This window comes from Parasteatoda tepidariorum, chromosome 10, assembly GCF_982258835.1.
Source record: "Parasteatoda tepidariorum strain Cologne lab strain chromosome 10, Ptep-v5.0, whole genome shotgun sequence".
Taxonomy (NCBI): domain Eukaryota; kingdom Metazoa; phylum Arthropoda; class Arachnida; order Araneae; family Theridiidae; genus Parasteatoda; species Parasteatoda tepidariorum.
The window spans coordinates 90,000,874-90,024,696 of record NC_141764.1 but is presented as its reverse complement, the minus strand read 5'-3'; the positions used below and the strand labels follow the sequence as shown (position 1 = coordinate 90,024,696).

The following is a 23,823-nucleotide window of genomic DNA, read 5'->3' as shown; positions in this document are numbered from 1 at the left end:
ACTTTAAAAAAAAATGACGCTCACTTTGTAATTTGAAATAAGTTTCAAATTCCTCAATGCAAAAAATTATGAAAAATACACTAAGTGCCCTCCATTATGTTAACTATATATATACTTTTAACGTAACATGGTTTAAATTAAACAAATGCTTTTTAAATATTTTGAGTACTTATTTCTTCTAATCCATGGGGATTTTGATAAAATTTGACGCTTACTTTGAAACCTGAAAAAAGTTTAAAATGGATTCCTCACTACAAAAAATTATAAAAAATTAGCAATTAATCCTTCAGTATGTTAACTATATTAATGCTCTCTGCGTAATATGGTTTAGACCAAACAAATACTTCTTGAAAATTTTTTAGTATTTATTTCTCCACATACGGGCATTTTTTAAAAATTTGACGCTTACTTTGTAATCTTAAACAAGTTTCAAATGAATTTCTCATTGAAAAAGTTATAAAAAATTCGAAAAATGTCCTCCATCATGATCTACATACATGCTCTTAACGTAACATTGTTTGAACTAAAATTTACTTCCTACAAAATTATTAACAGACTCGCTATCGTATCGAATTTCAGATACGACATGTTTGTTAGTTAGTAAAGATGAAAACAATAACAAAAATTTATTAATTTTTAAAAAAAATTTAAATAGTATCAGCTTATTTATTTAGAAGTGAGCGAGTTTCTAGTGTCTAATTGCTGATCCCACCACAAATTAAGTAGTTATTATGCTCGATCACTTGACTTTCGACTAGATAATTGATCTTTAACATTTAAGGACAGATAAATAGATCTTTATCATTTAAGGAATCATTTCATCATTAACACCATAACTTCATTATGTTACCAGATATAGATTTATAATAGCTATATTTATATGTTTCATTGATGTCTATTTTGTTGACTAACATTTCCAGCAAGGCATGTAAGATTGCGAGAGTTTTCAAACTCTGATTAATACACTCATAATTACACAGGTGTTTCAGGCACCGGATGAATTTAAAACGCAATTGTTAGGGCTTTGAAATGGTGATGTCATTTTTTGATTATATGGTGACTATGTTCAAAATTTCATACATTTGACATTCTGTAATGTGAGATACTTTTTTAAGCTCCTATGCCCGCAGTATATTGCCGAAGATCTCATGAACCTATCATCATTGTGCTATAAGGAATTTTTAAAGATTTCCAAATGAATAAGTTTTTCTGTATTAATTATTATTTTTTTTATAAAACCTGCTATTTCCATAAAAATGAAAGAGCACTCATGAATTGATGTCCATTAATTTAAGTGGAAGAGGTTACACTTCATTAATATATGTTAGGAAGAAAACGCATGTATATTAATGGGAGGGTAATATATCTACGATTCATGCAAATAGTATCATATTTTTATTCAAGTCATTATCAAAACAATAAAACAAAACTGAAAAACTCAACATAAATGTACAACTTAAATGAGATCCACTACAAACTGAATGTGCATCATAAAAATGTAAGTGATATTCACCACACGTTAGAAGCTTCAACTTCAGAAATTCTTCAGGCACAGAAATATCACAGTGAGTTGCATTATTTTGCACATTTAAACTCCCTGATTATCTCAATATTTAGAACAGAAGAATAAAAAAAAACAAATATGGCATTACAGTGTTACAAACATTCAGTGATAAAAAATAAATACAGGATGAAGAGTAATAATTAACCGCCAGATTTATTCGCTTGTAGCATCGACATGAATTTAATGTCCTTCTTGTCAGCCACGTCCAATTTCCATCGAGAAAAGTCATTGAATAATTGTCTGAAAGTTGAATTTCGTAAGGCAAAAAGCATTATGAATTTCGTCAAGTAATGGCATACATAATCAATGAAGCCCATAGAGTCTGGGCACGGCAACCCTACTAATTCATGAATATAGGTTGAAATCGAATTCCAGGTTAAAGCTTCTTGCATTTCACTCATAGCAGCAACGACACTTTTTCCCATATTTACCGATACTGGACTAGCATCAGCAACCCGTACTTTGTATTCTTTAGTGAGGAGTGACTTACATGCCGATACAACCTGAGGATAATCACCATGGCACAAGTTAAATTGGTCTTCAATACCCAAAAGAAATCCAATAGCTCGCCAAAAGTGAATTAAGGCATCATAATCTTCCTCGCTGCAGCCATGGATACCTACACGAGATCGGAAAAGTACCATGGGGCCGACAAAAGCCCATTGAGTGACAGCCATATCCCATTGAGAAACATAGACAATGCCATCGTTTAATGCGGACATCTTTTTACCAACTCTGGCATGCATATTTCTAACGATGGATAAAGATCTCTGAGCAGGATCGTTTAGGTCAAAAACATTTCCTTCGTACCATTTTTGAATGTGTCGTACAGTCTGAAGGTATCTGTGGAAAAGAGATAGTTTGGTATCCGATTCGCCTGTTGACCGTAGAGTCTTTATGTTCTTTGTGAAATAAAAGGACAAAAGTAGGCCACATAGATGACTGAAGTTTATACTGAAAATAAATAAATAAAATTATTAGTCATGAATAGTATTCACTAATAGTGTTAGTCATGAATAGAATTAACGAATCTTAAAGCTAATAAAATAAATAATATTATTTTAATGAAATTGCCCATCTTGAAATTTAGGTAAAAATTTGCGATTTTCTTTTTTCTTTTCTTTTGTATTTAACAAAATTTTGATGATAGAAACACTAAATAAAAGCACTATTTAAAAGTATGTGAAAAGTAAAGAGGAAGCTTCATCAAATTAGGTGAAAAACATTTAATAATTTTTAGAACTTCTATGGATGTTTTCCTAAAAAATGTAAAGCAATAACATTACGCGGTGGGTTTTAATGAGTAATTTAACACTGTGTATTTTTCTGTTTTCAGACATTTTGAAATTTAAGTTTATTATGGTTAACTGATGAACTTTTCAAATTTAAATTAAATAAAAACAAAGATATTTATTCAAAATCTTAGCAGAGGCGAATGCATAATGCTTAAATACCCATTACAAATGCTGGTTGCAGACTTGCATTTGGTATAATTTTGACCGAAAAAATGAGTAGAAAAATCTAAAATATCATGCACTGTATTTCTTCAATTCTAATTAGACGACGGCCTTGCATTTTACATATTTTGAACGATATAACTGAGTATAGTGTAAATATCTTACGTTGAGAAAATGAAATAAAAAGGATTAATGCTGTTGTAGTTCATTTGCGTCGCACTAGAGCTGCACAATGGGCTATTGGCGACGGTCTGGGAAACATCCCTGAGGATGATCCGAAGGCATGCCGTCACAATTTTGATGCTCTGCTTAAGGGAATGGCACCTCCGCTTCGGTAGCCCAACGAACTCCACGCGAAATCGAGCACTTTACGGTTGAACAGTTTAACGAGGACCAATACCGCACACCCTCGGTCCCTACGCAGACTGATCCAAGTAGTCACCCACCCGCACACAAAGGATTAATGCATTTTCAGCCGTCTACACCCTTTTGACATTTGAGAAAAGAAAGTGACCTTCTTAAGAAATATGTTATGCTTAAGAAATATGTTAAGTTTTATATATATTTTGCACAAATTACGAATTATTGTTAGTAAAGAAATTTGTTATCCAAAAATTGCTTTGAAAGAATTTATCTAAATAACTAAACGACTATCTTTGCTTAAAGTCACAAACGTCATAAATGATTCATACTAAGTTTTCGCATTGGATAAGCAAATCGCATGACAAGTTATTCAAAGCTAAGTAGCATTTTCACCCCAGTGGTGCTCTCTTTAAAGGCGCTCCTACCTGACTTAATTCGAGGCAATGACTGGTGAGCTAGGAATGTCCAAGTGTCATTATAAGCAACAACTCATGGCAAGCTTTTAAATAAACACGGGGAAAGTTTCAGGCATCTTCAGCATGATATTAATAAAAGTTATAATTTATTATTTTCTAGTTTCTTTAATAGAAAAATATCTGCAGAATAAAAGATGTTTTTGTTATTTTTTATCATTTTGCTACAAAGTAATATTTATCTTCGAATAAATTTTATATACTATTGTAACCAATCACTTGTTCAAGTAAATTTATTAACACAAAAGAAGTATTTAAAATTTAAAAATAAGATGAAGGTACGATTTTTCGCACTACTGTTCAATATTATTTCTGGTGGTCAAATATAATAAACGCCTTTTTCATAGGGATTGAAAAATAAGTAAAAACTTCAAGACCAGCTTCGTGGGTGAAGTTGCAGTACTATGAAAATTACTTTCCTTACAGTAAGTTTATTTGGTAAATAAAACTAATGATCAAATTAAATTAATAAAAACTGTAAACAATAACAGCAATCAAGAAGTTTATAACCGATTAATTGATTGCTAGAAAATGTTTAGAAGAACAAATGGTTTTAATTGTTATGACTGGGCTCTAATAATCGGCAATATCCGAAAAAAAAATTGACGAATGCGATCTTTAAAAGTAAATTTCAAAATATCGATGAATCGCTTATAGGTAAAAACATGTTTAGAGCTATATCAAAAAATGCAAGTGAGCGAACAGAAATATGACAGTTGAGACAGACGAGAAAGTTTCTTACAGACGAATTTTTCAGTGATTCTTTGGTACAGTGCTTTAACAAGATTTGGTGTGTTTTTATTTTTTATTTATTTATTTTTTCAGGCCATCGGAAATCTTTGCCACGCTTTCGAAAATTGAAGCATAGTACCAAAATAACCATTCTTCGTGCAAGAAATTAGTCAAACATCATTAGATTTTCTAGCATTTTTGCCAGCTTTGAGTTCATTCTGAAAACGATCGGTCGTCATGGTAAGGGAAAAATATTATTAACTCATGAAATTATTAAACGTGTGAAAGAGTTTTATTCATAGGAGTTAGAGAAGCGTGTAACTACGCCAAATAAAGAACTGCAGTTCGATTCTTCAGAGCCAAACGGAGTAAATAGTTATCTAGTTTTATTTAATAATAAAAAATAAAAAAAATTAACATTGAAATTTAGAGAACGTTCCTGAAAATGCACTACTTTTTAGAATTGTTTTTTTTTTGTTTATAAAAACGGTGTTATATTTCTTAGTATTATTTTTGAATAACATAAGGCATCATTTGGGTTTCAAGAGTTGAACATCAATAAATATAAGTCTTTCAAAACTTAGAAAACTATTTTTCATACTTTTTATAGAAAATATGAATTGAATATAGCGCATTACTTTACATTAGTCATTTTATTTAACATGACCTATAAATTTACAATAACTGTCTAACTACATAAAAGTCGACCTAAACTGACTATAGTTTGAGCCGACATTCCACTGTCAATAATTTTTTTTTCTTCAATCAATTTTCTCTATATTGACAATGCAACGCAACTTAAAAAGAGTTTGGTAAAATTCCTTGATTTTACCTGTGGGTACGAGATTTTCCACATGGTTTCTAAGCAAAGGATTTCTTTGAGAAATTCTTTGCTTCCATAACCATCTCTGATTTTAGGTTTTTTTAGTTTGTGTTTTCTTGATATTTTTTTTTTATACTTAACAACTTTTGATGATATAGTATTAGCAAAATATCTTTAAAAAAAGTTATAAGAAAGAGGGGTTATAATTATTTGGAGAAATAGCGTTTGATGATTTTTAGAACTTCTAAGAATTTTTGCACAAATTATAGAACAATAAAAAGATGCTATTTATAGTTTTGAGAAAGTCCATAAAAACAACACGTTTCTCAGTTTTTTATATTTTTTAATATGTAATTTTATTACAGTTTAAATTGATGTAAACTGATCTGAATGAACCTAAAAATTCTTTAAAGCAAATTGTATAAAAAATAATACTAATCTAATAACAGGTAACTATACACTATTAAACTATTTATCGAAAACTGCTAATTGTAGAGTTGTTATGGTATTTATTTTGTCAAATATTTTTTTTAGAGAATTCAAAATACCGCACGATTTATATCTCAAATTGTGATTGGGTGGCAGCTTGTATTTGGCATGCATCGAAAAATACTGCCAAAAAGAGTAAATATTTATCATCAGTTCATTTGTGAAAATTTATTAAAGAAGAGAGAAAACATTTTAAAAATTTTCCACCCTTGTCTTTTCTTTTCAGCAAAATGTCTGAATTACGCATTAAATAACATGTTTATTAGAATAATAATAAATTTCAGACGTCACTACGTATTTAAAACTCTTCAATATGTACTATACATTAAACCTGTTTTTAGAATTATACGAAAGGGAAGACAAAAGAATAAATTACAGTTGATTGTAAGCAATTACATTTAATCTTCACAGAACCACACACAGAAGGAAATGTCCTTGACATTGAAACATACAAAAAAAATTTTTAACATCTATAATCGTTGCTAATTTAAAAAAACAAAAACTTTGAGAAACTTAATTGACAAAAAACTTAGAAGATGAGAATGATTTAATCTAACACGCACACAAACAAAGAATCTACACACAAAAAAGGTTTTAGAATGAATACTTTTTGATCGTTGGATTAATTTGTACAATTTTGAGTATCAATATGCTCATAATATTCTTATGCAAATTTATTTAGCCTTCAAAATCTGAAATTATTCTAAAGTGTCGAGTTATATTATAATTTGTAAAGCGCATTTTTTTTATTTTTTTATTTTAGTGGTTAAAAACACTTTTCTAACCTCTCATACATCTGATGGATGCTTCAATAGTGATTTTTGACTTAAAAAGGGATTTTTTTTATTTTTTACTTTACTTGCATAATAGAACTTATTTATCTTATTTTATAATTATATCAGAAAGTATGAAAAAATTCTGGATGAAAACTTCTCAGGCTTTGAAACAAAAGTTCGAGAATTACTCTCTATTCTGAATAATTTTTAAAATACACAATAATTAGTAAAATAATAAACGATATAAAATGAACCACATTTTAAACTAGATTTCAATAGCACATGTTTAAATAAAACAAGAGTTTTTTTTCTTCTAAATTTTCACTAAAAATTAAATTTAAATTTTAGAATATAAATTCAAGATTTATATATATATATATATATATATATATATATATATACAGGGTGATTCTAAAAAGATGGGCAAAATTTTAGGAAGTGATAGTACACAGCCAAGCAAACAATTTTTATCCAAGATTGCATGGTCGAAAACAAAACGCAAAGGTGCTGGAGCCTTTTGAAAGTTGTTTGATGCAAACGTTAAAGCTCCATTCCTGTTGCGAGTTACTGCGCTGCGTTATTTGTACAGTGGTAACTAAATATGTGTACCATAAAATGTAACGTAGTAAGGTGATATCACAGAATTTGTTATTTTAAATTATAATACAGGAACACTTTTTTTATATATATATTTTATATTTATATTTTTCATATATATATATATATATATATATATATATATATATATATATATATATATATATATATATATATATATATCATAAAATAAATGAAAAAAATTACATACTGAATACTAGAATGAAGTTGTTTTTTAGGGAATTAAAATTTTTGGAATTCGTAACTAAACTTTGACTTTTTAAGTATAAAAAATTAGTTTCATAATTAATAAAAAAAGACTGTCAGATTATCGGAATTGTATTTGTACTAAGAAATAAAATTAAAAAAAAAAAAAAAATTAAATTTTTTTTCTCATTTGTATTTAAAAATGTATCTATAATTGGATATTTTAAATTAAAAATATTTCAATGATAAATAACTATTTCTACATCTAAATGTCTGCAAATGCGCTTGCATTAAGAAAAATTATTGTTTCAAAGATTTGACCCTTAACGCAGAAAAAGACACCGGTTTGTCACATTACATTTCATAACCATCAACCATTAAAATGCTATGTAATATTTTTCACTTATTTTGACCTAAAATAACACAAAATAATATTGTTGTTGTTGTTAATTTACGTCGCGCTAGAGCTGCACAATGGGCTATTGGCGACGGTCTGGGAAACATCCCGGAGGATGATCCGAAGACATGCCATCACAATTTTGATCCTCTGCGGAGGGGATGGCACCCCCGCTTCGGTAGCCCGACGACCTGTGCGCGAAGTCGAGCACTTTACGGTAGAACAGTTTAACGAGGACCAATACCGCACACCCTCGGTCCCTACGCAGACTGATCCAAGTGGTCATCCACCCGCACACTGACCGCAGCCAGTGATGCTTGACTTCGGTGATCTGCTGGGAACCGTGTCTTAACGATCAGTCCACTGCGGGACCAAAATAATGAAAAAAGTAAGGAAAAATATGTTTTTTTTTCTTTTCTTTTAATAAAAATTTTGCGTCTAATTGTAAATAAACTTAAATTACTGAGAAAAAACGAGTACAATTAAAGCTAATTTTAAATTAGCGGTAGCATTTTATTCTTAGCATTTCAGCCTCAATATTTGAGTTGACAATACTTTCAACACACTGAGAAAAAAATATGGTCAAAACTACCGGAATGTGGTAAAATTTACTGTGATTTTAGCTCTATGGTAGCAACAAACAATTTGGTCAGATTAATCGAAGCGTTTGATAAAATAAACAATAAAAAATAATATAATATATGAGAAAATTTGGTAAATGTGGTAAAATTTGGTAATTTCATCACGATACTTCAGAGCATGGCATAAAAACCCTTTCTTCGGTTAAAATTACTTTTCATTTTTGTGTTTTTTACTAAATGTGAGGTAAGAATTATAATTTTGAAAACCAGATTTTCTGGTAAACCGTTACCATATGAACGGAAAAATTAATAAAGGAATGGTTTCAGTACCGAATATTTTGGCTTAATTTTTTTTAAATTTTTGTTTAATTAGAAATATTATTACCACATAGTGCAGTAAGGGTTGTTTTCATATCGTCAAAGAGATCGCCGCTAACCAGATTGCTAGACACCCTGTTCGGTGTAAAGATAGGAATTATTTCCAGTTAAAGTTGGAAAAAATATTTTCGTTTACTATGGTTATAGGTTGAGTCGAAGGTTAAAAAAAGAACCATATGCTAAAAAAAGAACCATAGCTAGCAAGTAAACTTGCATTAAAAATCAAATGTTTAAGTTAAAATGAGAGGAGAACGTCTACTCACTTTCAATGAAATGTATGGTTTTATTTAAATGGTTAAATTCAAGTTTTATAGGGTAAGAAGACACAAAAAATAAATATTATGCTTATAAAAGTATGATTATAAAAGTTAACTAATTGTAAAGTGAAGTTCTTAAAGTCATGAAAGCTAATGTCTAGGAAAAATCAGTAGGATTTCAAAATGAAAGGCTTTTAAAATAAGTTTAAAAATTTTTTAAATGAGATCACTGACCAATTACCATGAATTGTTTAATTACTTATTTACAAAAATATTTTGAATCATTACAAATTGTTAAAATTGTAAAAGAGTTTTAAAAAAAAGAAAAAAAAACTGATTCATAAGAAATAATTTTAAATTTTAGTCCCAGAAAAAACAATATTTAAGCTCGTCTGTTTTTTAATTTTCTGAACTATAGGAACATTTTTCTCAGAAACTAAATCAAATATAAGTACGTTATTCTTGTTTCCTTCTTTCTCCTGTTTTTAATTTTCTGTAATATAGGAACATTTTATTCAGAAACTAAATCAAATAAAGGTTCGTTATTTTTGTTTCCTTCTTTCTCCTGTTTTTAATTTTCGGAACTATAGGAACATTTTTCTCAGAAAGTAAATCAAATATAAGTTCGTTATTCTTGTTTCCTTCTTTCTCCTGTTTTTAACTTTCTGAACTATCGGAACGTTTTTCTCAGAAACTAAATCAAATATAAGTTCGTTATTCTTGTTTTCTTCTTTCTTCTGTTTTTAATTTTCTGAACTATGGGAACATTTTTCTCAGAAACGAAATTAAAGTTCGTTATTCTTATTTCCTTCTTTCTCAAGTTTTTAGTTTTTCTGAATTATAGGAACATTTTTCGCAGGAATTAAATTAAGAATAAGTTCGTTATTCTTTTTGTTTTAACAATTATGTTTTTTATACACAGATTTGTGATAAAAATCAAGAAATTTCAAATATCTCCGATCAAAAATAACAATTGGTGTTTGGTAATTTAAAGAAAGTTTCAGATCAAAAAATATACATATAAAAATTAGTTCCTTCTATACATGAAATTGTCATAGCGATAATCTGATTCTTGCGAAATGTTTAAATAGAATCGAATCAAAGGATTGTTATGATTTAGCAAGCTGCAGGTGTTCGTAAGAAACCGTTAAACACTCAAACACGAGATTTAACTTACAAGCCATTTTTTTTATCACTACGCTCGAAAGATTTTTCTATTTGCTCAAGTGGCTTGCTTAGTCAAGCGATTGCAACTAATTATTGCCAAATAATCCACCTTATTTAAATGGATTTTACATCACTTAATTCAGTTAATATCTGCAGTGTTCTGCTAAAATTTGTCAATCTTACTTGGCAAGGGCGATTATTATTTTTTTTTCGCTTTCCGTGTACGGTTTGTCTTCATATCGATTGTTCTAAAATAGCTTCATGTTTGGAAGTTGCCCAAGGAAAGAGGAAAATGTGGCGGTTTTGTGACATTGGACAATTTTTGGTTAAAGAGGAAGATTAAATTGGTGGATATAAATGTAATTTATGATAAGAAATATTGTTGTAAAATATATCTATTAAAATATTTAATGAGATATATATATCTATATAATAATAACAGAAAGAAATAATATTTTTTTTAATAGTATTTTTTTTAGAAATAATATTTTTATTTTGTTCCTTTTTTATCAGACTGTTATTTTGCACCATGGTATTGAAACTATGGGATAATTAGTAGAAATTAAGTAAAAGTACAGGCATAATACATAAAAATAGAAAAAAAATGGAATAAAAGTAGGAAATTTATTAAAAAAGATGAAAAATGTATTAATTATAATTAAAATTATTTATAACAAAGCTGCTTTTAAAACACAAATAACATTTACTAAAATATGATAATAGGGAAAAGATTTAAAAAATAGCAATTATTACTTTTACATTATAAAATATTAATTTATGAAATATCATTTTATTTTGTTAACAAACTTCAGATATTGTATAGTTTTTTGCTTGAAGATTTTAAAAACAATTCATTTGAGAAATAAGATTAAAAACTACATGATTAATATGAACACGATAAGCACTATAAAAACTTGCTCTCCAGTAAATGTCTATAAAACATTTTTTAATATATATATCAGAGGGAACTATGAAGGAAAGGCCTATAATATAGCTCATTCCTTTAAAATCATCATAAATTCCTAATTTTAAACGGTCTTAACATACTTACAAATTTAAAATTATAAAAAAAATAAAATTAAGAAATTGTGTACTTCATAGGTTAGCACAAAAACGAAAAATTCGTCTTCACTTTTTTTTCTTCTTTTACTTCCCAATAGAAAAAGGATTTCTCCTTAGAAGTGGAAGTGAAAACCCCGCTATAGTGAATCTTCAAGGGACCGAAATTTCGGTTCACTATAAGCAGGATTTCACTATATCCGTTCCACAAACAATTTTAACTAATGGTTCCAAACCCCCCCTTTTTTTACACATTATTTAAATAAATAACCAATAAAATGAAATACAAAAATGACTGAAACATAATATGTAGTAACAAAAAATGTATTAACTTTTATTTTTTATTACTCTTCGTCTTGCGTACAAAAAAAATTAGTAATCTTCAGCTGATGAGCAATCCTCAACATCAGTTACGGAAACACTTCCCGACTCTCCGAAAATTTTCCTGAATTAATGTTATTCCGCTTTTTAAACCTGTCTAATCAGTCATTCGAGCACATACAAGTAGTCTCACCAAATCGCTTAGCTAATTCATCGACTTTGACTTGAAGCATTTGTCCAGATACTGGAAGATTGCGGTATCTGGGTTCGAATTCCAGTAGCTACGAATTCCGCATCCGCCTTGCACCGACCAGAGTGTTGACGTGAAATATCCTCAGTGGTAGATCATGGGTTAGAGTCCCCTTTCAATCAGGCTAACCGTAAGAGGTTCTCGTGGACTTCCTCTCCATGTAACGCAAATGCGGGTTAGCTCCATCAAAAAGTCCTCCACGAAGGGAATTTCTCCCAATACTCGATCCAGGAGTTCCCTTGTCTTCTGAATTGGGTTCAAAATCACAAGGCTACGGAGTTGAACATTAGTAGCAGTAAGCCCATTAAATTGAGTCGGCTGCTCAACGACGGTTATAAAATAAAATAAAATATATTAACATATAGGCCGAGATAGCCTGGTTGGTAGGGCACTGGGCCCATGTCCAAAAGAATCGTGGGTTCGATTCCCGCCGGCCGAAGACTCCCCGTGTAGTAAATGGTGACTGATGCACGTTAAATCTGTCGAGTCGCAAAGTCCTCCATGTTCGCATAACAAATAAATACCTCTGATCCAGGAGTTTCCTTGTCTTCTGGATTGGTTCAAAATTACAAGGTTGCGGAGTTGAACATTAGTAGTCGTAAACCCAAAATTGGGTCGGCTGTTCAACGACGGATAAAATAAAATAAAATATATTAATAGTATATAGTAATTTATGAATATAAATTAACGAAACGTTCTTTTTATTGCTATACAATCTGTACTAAAATCTTTTTACTTAAATAACATTATTATTATACAAAAATATAATATAATTTGAATTAAAATAATTTAATTAGATGTAAAAGATAATTCTCATGGATTAAAGAAGTTGTCATTTTTCAGCCGGCAAGAGTTATTCTTCATTTTTAGATCCTCTTTTACAAATCGTTAAAATTCAAACTATCAATTACCGAAAATTTTTCAGGTTCTCCAGATAATTAGTCAGGAGCTCATTTTTAGTTGGGTTAAATATATTAGGAAAGAACATTACTTTATTATTAATATTATTAATAAATTTTTTTCTTGTTTCATTTTACTCTATTTTTTACTTATTTATTTACTCTTTACATCAAGCTAATTTCATCGTCAAAGTGAGAAATTGGCTATTTACCCTATACATCATAAAAAATCGTCTAAGTGTCACGCAGTCTCATTGTGCAAAAAAAAAAAAAAAAAAAAAAAAAAAAAAAGAAGAGTTTTTAAAACATAAAACTCTAAATAAATTATATGCAGCATAATTTAAATGAATAATTATGTATAAATTTACTTTTATCTCTAATCACATTTATTATTCTACCAGAAAAAAAATTTATTTACAAATGAAAAATATGCCAAGTATAAATTCTAGTTCTAATATTTATGAATAAAATATACGAGAATTTTTTATACATAAATGTAATCGATGATTTCCAGAAACTTCCGGATTGCAATTAGTAAAAAAAAATCCGGAAATCCGGATTTTTTCCGGAGCACAATCATCTCTGTATATATCCACATAATTCAAATTAAAAAATATCAATTTATTCCATACCTTGCAAATTGTTCTTTATAAACCTTCTTGGCTCTATTAAATTTTTCGGAATCAAACCAACTAGGCATTTCTTGTTTTGATATGTCTCCATCGGGGGTTGGGGTGTAATCACCATCCTTTAATATCTCCAATCGTTCATCCCCCCACACTTCATGCTCTTCACTTTCCATTTTCATTCAGAGGCAAAATTATTTCTGAATGGATCAACCGCTCAACTGAGGTATTTTAGAAAGGGAAAGCGAACTTTTACTGAGAGGAAATTGAAAGCGAAACTAAATTTGGCGGCAAATCGCTTTTACTTTTGGCGCGAAGCATGGGTTTGTTTGTAAACAAAGTTAAGTAATGCGTGATTCATTTTATGTTCTAGTTAAATTGTTTTTACACCTGTTTATAGAAGGTGATTTATAGAAAAGGCTATGAACCCGTGCAATAAGAATATTTTAATTTATATAATGTTATTCAATGTTTTAACTTACATAACGATTCAATATTTTATTTTACATAATTTATTTAATATTTTATTTTACATAAATATTATATAAATAATCTTGTAAATAATATTTTATTTGCAAGATCATTTACATAATCTGTAATTGAATTGATAAAGAATTAGCAGGAAAGCGATAAATCATGTGCTTTTTATTACAGAAAGTCGATTATTAATTAAATTATAAAAAAAAAGTTTTTAAGTATGTATTTTTCCTAAACTATCTAATAAAATATTTCTTTAAATAAATATTTCAATAAACATAAATATTTTAAAAATAGATATTTTGATATAAATAAATATTTTAAATAAGTATTTTAAAAAATATATTTTAATAAAAATTCCTATTTTAAAAAAAAAAAATGGGAAGATCATTTTCATGAGCTTTAATTGAATTGATAATGAATTAACAGGAAAGCAATAAATAAATTTTTTGCTTTTTGATGGGAGAAATCATTTATTAATTAAATTATTATATAAATTCAAGTTTAAATATGTATGCTTCCTGAAACAGTTAATAAAATAATCTTTTTAATTCGATTTAAATAAAGAAATATGTTAATCGAAATTCCTACTTAAAATAATAAAAATTGAACTTTTCTTTTTATCATGATTATTTCAGGTACTGCCATTTATTAATTAAAATATAGTTTGATTTGCATCTGAATTACGATAGTACTGCAATTTTGGCAAATAATTTATTTCATGGAAATCATCTAATTATCTGCTCCTACCAGGCCCGCTGCTCATCGCTTATCATGCATAGATAATGTGTTGGCAAGCACTCCTGTTATTCTATATGAAAATTCCATCTCTTTTATTGCTTCCTTCTTAACTAAAATAAATGCTCTGAAGATTAAAATTAAATCTGAAAAATAGTGAAACAATGTGAGACATTTTATACATAATCCACCAGCTAGCCGCTACCGATTTTTGTTCATCCTCACGAACTCTAACATTTTTGAGATTTGCATTGCTCCTGTTGTAATTCGACAGAAATGATGTAATTGCATGGTTCTCCCTCACAGACTCACAGCACAGCAGCTCCCCAATTATTCAAAATGTCATTGTGTAATAAAATTTTAAATCAGAGAGAGAGAGAGAGTAAAAATCATGCACAAAAAATCGGGGCTTCGCTGCTCAAGAGTGTTCTTATTTTGTCACTGAGGATTGAATTCTGCGAATTAAAAGTCTTCGGGCTACCAAATCAGGGGTGCCATCCCCTCTGCAGAGGATCAAAATTGTGATGGCTTGTCTTCGGATCATCCTCAGGGATGTTTCCCAGACCGTCGCCAATAGCCCATTGTGCAGCTCTAGTGTGACGTAAATTAACTACAACAACAACAGCATCTAATCTATACTAATGAAATGTATAATTTATTTGAATTTGCATCTCTCTTATAACTTCAGAACTGGTGTTGGTATCATCCTGAGATTTGGACAGCGGCTGGAAGAGAGAACCTCTCCATCCGAAAAAATAGCTCGAAAATTTCAATTAGTGCAATCGGGATGAGCGTTTGAAAAAAAATTTTTTTTTCCTTAGTCATTTGCTATTATTATAAATTAAACTGTAGACAGTTCTGTTTTTTTCTTTCTCTTTTTGTCCTAATATTTAAAGGGTAACATTTGTGACGTTTACTAGCTTACATTTTTATTTAATTAATAAACGGAGTCGATCCCACTCTCTTTAATATTTAATTTAATTCGTTTTGTCTGGTCAGTTAGGAAATTAACGTGAATGGCATGTGAGGATTGCGTGTCCGAATGAGCATTGCTAAAGTTATTTTCAGCCACTGTTTATTTTGTTTGCAGTTGCGTTAAATAAATGTGTTTCTTTAAAATTAATAATCTAAAAATTTCAGTAAAATAAACTATGTCTACTCTAATACAATGTACTAAAACGCAAAATTAATGGAGAAAAAGTAGTTATTTTTTAGAGAATCATAAAAACTCGCCGAACCATTTTTTTAGTCAATGAAGCCTCATTAACTTCGGCAATGGTAAGCGATATTACTGGTATTATTTGATTAAAAACTTCATTTGCTTCAAAAATGTACAAATTGGAAATAACAGTCACCACGTTTCCAGCGCTCTAAAATAGGCACCCATTTTCAAGATTCTCACCTTTATTTTTTCATTTTTCGTTGGCAACTTCACGTTTTTCATTTAAAATTCTCTTTTTCTTCTTTTCATTCACGTTTAGTTCAAATAGGGTGCCTATTTTTGAGTGCTTGAAATATGTCGATTGTCATTTCAATTTGTTTATTTTTCAAGTGATCAGTTTCTTGGGATTATCTATTTAAGATACTACTGTTATTGTGGTAACAGGTGCTGTTTTAAAATTTCCAAATATACTAATACAGGTACCGAAGAACGTAACATAGAAACAGAGGTAATAGTTTTTTGACGGCTCTCTAAAATGGATGAATACCAGAAAAAAAATTGATTGTTGTAAATTTTGATTATCCTGAGTTAGCCTCAAACAATATCAATTGTATCGGTATTTTTCAATTTTGTGCATGATTTCGTTTATTGTTGATTAATAAAGATTTATTATTTACTAGGAGGCTTCGCCCCCTGCTAGCTGGAGCTGGCCAACCCCGGAACTGCTTTCGCAGTTCATTTCGGATTGCTTCGCAATCCGATGCTCGCTTTGCTCGCGCATTGGATACGTTCTTAACGTCTAGCTTCTGTATACTTTTTTAAACACTGAAGTTCCGAAAACTTTAACTGTACAAAATTCTAAACCTGTTCATTTCAATATTAATTTGAAATTGCAAACAGTTCACATATTTTTCTTAATCACACTGTTCTAAATTTCAGTTGTTGAGAAAAGTAACTTTTGTAAGTTTTGCTTTAAAGTCTTTCCCACCAGAGGGCTAAAACCATGTGTTGTAAAACAATATGAAATAGTACTGAAAGTCGGATGTAAAGCATCGGCTTCGATGAAGATAATTTTGTAAGAATTTTTTTGATAATTCGGTGAGAATTCACCCGATTAGACATATGATATGCTCACTACGTGCCCTTGCGCGTCGAAGCCTATCAATTAAAACGTATTAGCGTTTTATAAAATATAGATCAGCCATATGATGCTCACTACGTGCTCTTGCGCGCCGAAGCCTATCAATTAAAAAGGAAAACTGTTGCCAACTCGAGAAAAGAAATATCATCGGTTTTATTGATACATACGTATTAGCGTTTTATATAATACTAGGAGGCTCCGCCCCCTGCTCGCTAACGCTCGCCAACCCCAGAGAATTGCTCCGCAATCCTATGTGGTTCAAGCCGTGAACCATGGCTCGCTGCGCTCGCTCGCCAATGAACACAATGTTCTAGCACAAAGACATAGTATATTATTATCAAAGACATAGCATTTTATCATCAAAGACATAGTATTGTACTTATGTAGAAGAATTCTATCAATGTTCTTATTGGCTTTTAAAAAAGTATATTAGGTATTTAGATTGTACATGGTGAAAAAATCAAAACATTAGCTAAATGAGAAACATATTAGCAAAATAAATTATCAAATATTGCAGTTACTCACCTAAATTCAACTAAATGAGTATAATAAATTAGTTAATGCTAGAAATTCTGAAAGTTTTAGAAAAAATTTTTTTTATTTAAAAATATAAAATTTAAACCCTAATTTTTCCTTGTGAGATAATAACCCTCAAAAAGTCTTTCATTTTCATGAACACAAAGATTTGCTTTATCGCCAAATGAAATATTTTTTGGTGATCAGCATTATTGAAATCAATTTCTATATTAATTAACATTGGTGATAAAGTACATAACATTTTAGAACAAAATAAGGATGTTTTACATACAATAAATGAAAATGCATGGCTGTTAGCATTACCCGAGAAATACCACGTGGAGGTCGCCATGCTGCATTTCTAATCGGGGAGTTTTGATTTTGGCAGTTCCCCTTGCCTAGTGCCAATAGAAGTTTCAATTAAATTTTTTCCTTATACTCTTCAATTATACTCTTCGACATCTACTGCTACATCTTGAACAGTTATTATTGCACTTGATCTCTGCAATCTACGTCTTCCATAACATTCCTCAACACTTTCTTGGGCTCTTCGAACACGTTTTCTTTCATTACGTTTAAAAGCCCTAGCAGATTCACTAATATTCTGCATTTTAAAGCGTGAAAATTCAATGCATAAATAAACGCGAAATATAAAAAAATTCAATGCATTCAATACAAACACTTAGACGTTTTTTAGACGTTTAGTTAGCTCCCAGTAGAAAAATATCAATTCAACAGCGGCTTTTTAAAGCATTCTCACTTCAATTAATTAATTAATTTCTAATTGAGTTTAAATGAAATATTATCATGTTTTTAGGGCATGAATCTGAATTGAACAACCTGATAATGCTCACTCTGGTTATTATTTCCGTTTTTAAAAGCGCTATATGTTGAGCCACCTCAATTAGATTTGCCATGTGACATTTTTAGCAGCAATCATTGGTCAATTTTCTAACGTTGCCATTCTGGGAGTTGTAACGTGGCTTTTTTTTGGTGCCGTGTAAGAGAAATATATATATAGATAGATTATCCGTTTTTTATTCCCCACGAATAACAGGTGGTCATCCTGTTCGAAATAATAGCGGAAATGGCAATTTTTTTTTTCTGCAAAGAAAATTGCAAGGAGTTAAATTCTTACAAGGATATTAAGTAAAGAATTCAAAAATTTGAAAGCAATTAAAAATAATAATACTTCCAATGGAAAAACGCGCTAAGCAGCAGTGAATCCAAAAGGAATTGAAACAAATGAGACAATGAAAACATGAAAAAAAATTGGATAAATATGACAACCAAAGCTGACGTCTTCAGAGGGTACCAGCTAAGGAAGTAATAAAAGCAAAACCTTTTCTATCGAGAGAGCAAGACAAAAGTCTAAAATTGCTCTCTCTGTACCCCAAAAGTTTTGCCAAAGTCCAGGAAAATACATAAAGCAAAATACATCATCTATAAATAAATAAAATAAAATACATTATAATAATAAAATACGCTATATATAAAATAAAATACACTATAATATAAAATAAAATACACTATAAATGAAATAAAATGCATCTTATGTATTTTTCTTGTTTTTATTCTTCTGTATTTGCTTTATATATTTTATATTGTATATTATGTATTATATTCTTTTCCTGGACTTTGGCAAAACTTTTGGGGTACAGAGAGAGCAATTTTAGACTTCTGTCTTGCTATCTCGATAGAAAAGGTTTTGCTTTTATGACTTCCGGAGCTGGTATCCCCTGAAGATGTCAGCTTTGGTTGTCATATTTATCTAATTTTCTTTCATATTCTTACACGAATTTCTGCCCTGCGGTTTCCTATTATTTCAACAATTAAAAATTCACCAACAAAAAAAAAATGCCTCTAATTGTATCATAAAAATATTAATTAAAACAGAAAAGAATAGCAAATTGAAGTGAACATCATGAAGCGAAATCTGATTTTTTTTTTCCTATCCCTAAAAGTAATGATGTATAAAAAAATAAAATGTGTCCAGTATATTACTATTTCTCACCAATATTTGAAACGAATGAACACAAAATATAGTTCGACAAATGAAAATAGAAATTTCAACTATTTTAAAAATAATTTTTGAATATACTTTTGTGCTTGACGAGTATGAAATCGAAAAACGCGATTACTTTTCTCTAAGTGTTTTTATTTCGGAAATATTCTTAGCATGCGGTCTAATAATGCATTAAGCATGTAATTTCGGTGTTGTTGGGTAACATTTACAACCTTGCAATTCAACGGTTCTTATTAAATTAGCAGCTGTAAACTGCAGGGTTGTTATTTTTTATTATTATTATTTCTTTTTTGTTCCTTAATTTGTTGGTAACATAAAAAAGTTGGCCAAGATATTCTGCTATAATGTATTTCTCAATTTTGATCCGATCACTTGATTGCTTGATAACAAAACATAATTTTTTAAATGCATTAAATTGAAACGCGGCAACATTGTCGCAGAACCCTACAGAGCTCTTGCAGAAAGATTTTTCCTTTGGAAAGAAAAAAATTCCGGTTTTCTTTTCTATAGAAATTTACGAAAGATTTTTTTCCCCTGCAGAATTATATTTTAAAGATACCTTTCTCGCGTATCGGAGGGAAAAAATGCTCGTGATTTTTTAAAAGAATTAATTAATCAATGCGATACATTTGTCCCTCGTTTTTTAAAATGTAGCTGAAATAAAATGGATCCAATATTTTAAATATTATATGCACATGAAAATTTTAAATCACGCATTTAAGGCCTGGGTAGCTTTGTTGGTAGACCACTGGGCCCATGTCCAAGAGTTTGTGGGTTTGATTCCAGCCGGCCGACTGATGCACGTTAAATCTGTCGAGTCGCAAAGTCCTCCATGTTCCCTTAACAAATCAATACTTCTGGGGGTACTGATTCAGGAGTTTCCTTGTCTTCTGGATTGGTTCAAAATTACAAGGCCATGGTTTTGAACATTAGTAGTCGTAAACCCAAAATAGGGTCTACTGTTCAACGACGGATATAAAATATAAAATAAAATCACGCATTTAAGTTTTCATTCCGTCACTCACAACCATCGTAAATATATGTAATGTTTTTTTTTCGCAATCACTGATACAAATTTTTACTTGTTTTTTTAAAAATTTATATATTTATTTATTTTGAAATTCCGATGTTTTTTATTGCTTAGTTGATATTCTCGTGATTATTTTTTTTAAAAAAAAATACCAAAATTATTACGACAAGGAATTATAATCGCCGATTCAAGAAATCATTCTTTGATATCATCGTTAATCCACAGTTAATTTTCACATTTAGTATTAAAAAAATCTTGATGTTTTTTTTCATACAATTTTATTACACCCGAAACTCAAATCGCTTATTAACTTATTATGTGACAATTTCATTGTTTTTTCGCCTTTTAGGCAGTTATTGCTAGCTTACCGGTTTCCAGAAGTTTTTTAAAATACCAGCTACATGTCATTATTTCTATGCGTAAAATTTGAATCAGGCATTTAAACAATCACTTTTTGATGCGCTCAGTTTACGCCAATAGTATCTTAAATCCATGTTGTGTTTCGATTGTATTTTCGGCAGTTATTAATATTGATTTTTCAAACGGTTTTTAAATATCCCAATATATTTCAGACAATACGGGAAATTCGAATCGCGCATTTGTGTATTTACTTTTTAACGCAAGATTGCATAGATTTTTCTGGCGATTGATTTCAACATAGTTTTTAAAATCCGATATTTTTAATACCATATTATTTATTGCAGCAACCAAATCTCGAAACGAAACAGATATTTGAATCAGGGCTCGAAAAACCACCCGTCCGCCCGTCCTCGGCGGTCAAAAATTCCCTGCGTACAACAAATATCTCGAATCAGACGTCCGCGCGGACGGCCATTTTCCCATTAATATTCGTGATACATTTTCAATTTTTGTTATCTTACAAGAGTCTAGCGCCTCACTTCTAAAATGACCCTCTAATCTAGAAATGCAGCAACATACTGCGCTTGGTGGAATTGATGTTTTCTCTGTCTCCCATACTGCAGCGGTTGAAAGAGGCTTTTCAGCAATGAGCTTACAAAAAAACACATTACGTACCGGTCTTAAACAAGAAGCGTTAAACGCAATTATGAACATCCACCTAAATGGAAAACCCCCTTCAGATTTCTGTGCAGAAACCTCTGTAAATCATTGGCTTGATTGTGGAACTGGCAAACGTCATATTTGTTTCATTTAAAAAACGAAGTACCCTCGGATAAATTGACATTCCAGATAACTTGACCTTTGTCATTTAAATTATTTCATAAAAGAAATAAATTATTTCATAAAAGAAATACTAGGTTTACTATTAGTAACCTAGTATTTGTAATCCTAGTAACTACTAATTCATTGTGCAATTTATATAAATGTTTGTAATAAATAAGAGAAAATTATAAATTTATTTATTTAGAAGCTACGGGTTAGTTTCAAAGGAGGACGGGTACATTGTTGGACAAGCCGTTCTCGGGGACAGGTAAAATTTCTGACTTTCTTCGAGCCCTGATTTGAATAACCCTTTTTTGAAGAGTCCTTTGAGCGTGACTTTGTCCTTTTTCTTTTTTTCGGTAATAACTATTAAGGATTTCATGATTTTTAATAAGTATTTTTTTATTGTAACGATTTGGAAAATGCGAAAAAGGAAATAATTAGTGAGTTTTTTCCCCTACAAACTGCGAGAATATCGCCCATAATATTAGAAACAGCTATTTTATATACAGCTTTATTTTATTCAAATAAGTTTTTTAGTAAACAAAATGCTTTTGTTTCTATAAATTAGTAACATATATACATGTTATTATTAAATTCTGCCACAGGGAATAATTGCCTACATGGATCGAAAACTGAAGAATGAAGAGAAAATTTTACTCTGTTTCCCAAAGATGTAAGATACAAAGAATGACTTTTGATTTATGCTAACACTAGGAGTTAATACCCAACTTTGTAGATTAAGTTCATAAGCAGCTGTGAATATATTAACCGAAGAAGCTCTACTAATTATGAAAATATATTTAATGGGAAGAATGAAATATTTTCATTTTATCAAAAATAATCTTATAAGTTAAATTTTGTGTCTGACAGTTTAATTCAAATGACTGAAGCCGGCATCTGAATTGTTCGTGATGTATGCATAATCTGAAAATGAATAAAACTAACTGAATTACTCTATTCGAAAAAGTGCTGCTATTAACGTTACGAAGTGATATCAAAGAAGCATGATTCTCTATATTCCCGAAGTTGTTTATTTTATTTTGAATTGAAAATTTCGTTGATAAAGGAGGAATTTTTTAGAAATGCATATTTTCGATTTCAGATCTTTAAAATATAAGGAGAAGCCACAGTCTAGGAAATTTGGTACTACAAGATTTGTTATGAAATATTTGATCCCAATAGATTTATTACAGTTTCCCTTTAATGATAATTTTACTTTTTACGTATTTCGCCATAATTGGTAAATTTCTTAAGCGATTCGAAAAGTTTTTGCACACAAATATAAAAATCGTTTATCTAAAGATAATTCCATGCAAAAAATGAACTTCTGATAATTATTTATTGTTTTCTTAAATTATTTTATTTAATAGTAGTAGTTGAAATAATGTAATGATAAATGCTAAAATACAAAATTCGAACGAAATCGGCTAAATATTTGCTGAGAAATCCAATTTTTAATTTTTTTTTTTTAAAAAGAACATTAATATTAAATTTCAATTTCTTGAGAACTATTAGAGCTATTGCAAGTTTATCATAAGCAAATCACAATGATATTTTAACGGTCGTAAATTAAATATATAGTTAGCTTTTGTAGATAGTGCAAATAGATGAAAATAGATTATTTGTCCTCGTAAATAGATGAAAATATTCGAAACCGCAAAAAATTGTGCTCATGACGAATTGTGTCTGCCCTGCGACAAAATGTGCCCACAATGTATTGTTTCTGCAACGATTTTGCATGCAATAAGTTATTTGTGGCGAATTGACCAAAACTCTTTGTTTTGCATCCCCGGAATTCCAAAGAGATAAAATTAGATGGTCTTTAAGCCTATGTCCAAAATAAGTTTCTGTAAAAAAAAAGAATAAAGAAAAAAAAGAAATCAAAGTGAAAACTTTGGCGAACGTTTTAAAATGGTTCAAGCAACCCTTTTCTCTGCGACCTTGAAACACCACCTCTAGCAAGATAAAATGGTGTAACGGTGATTGAATTATTAACTCCAGTTTGTCATACACCCTGCGAGCACAAGTTTTTCTTTCTTATTTACTTTAGAAATCTGGAGGTCGTATTACGAAGAGTGATTTTTGTGTAAATTAGACTGCGAACAACGGGGTTTCATAACGAAATAGTTTTG

At 29.9% G+C, this 23,823-nt stretch overlaps 1 protein-coding gene across 1 annotated transcript; it reads right to left on the bottom strand.

Moving 5' to 3' along the window:
- Positions 1–1,376: 1,376 nt before the first annotated feature.
- On the bottom strand, positions 1,377–13,673 carry LOC107438171 (uncharacterized). Its single transcript, XM_016050385.4, has 2 exons — positions 13,423–13,673; positions 1,377–2,518 (listed from the first exon to the last, which is right to left on the bottom strand). The coding sequence occupies exons 1-2, from the start codon at positions 13,596–13,598 to the stop codon at positions 1,705–1,707; spliced, it is 990 nt and encodes a 329-aa protein (XP_015905871.3). The 5' UTR covers positions 13,599–13,673; the 3' UTR covers positions 1,377–1,704.
- Between the last annotated feature and the right edge of the window lie 10,150 nt (positions 13,674–23,823).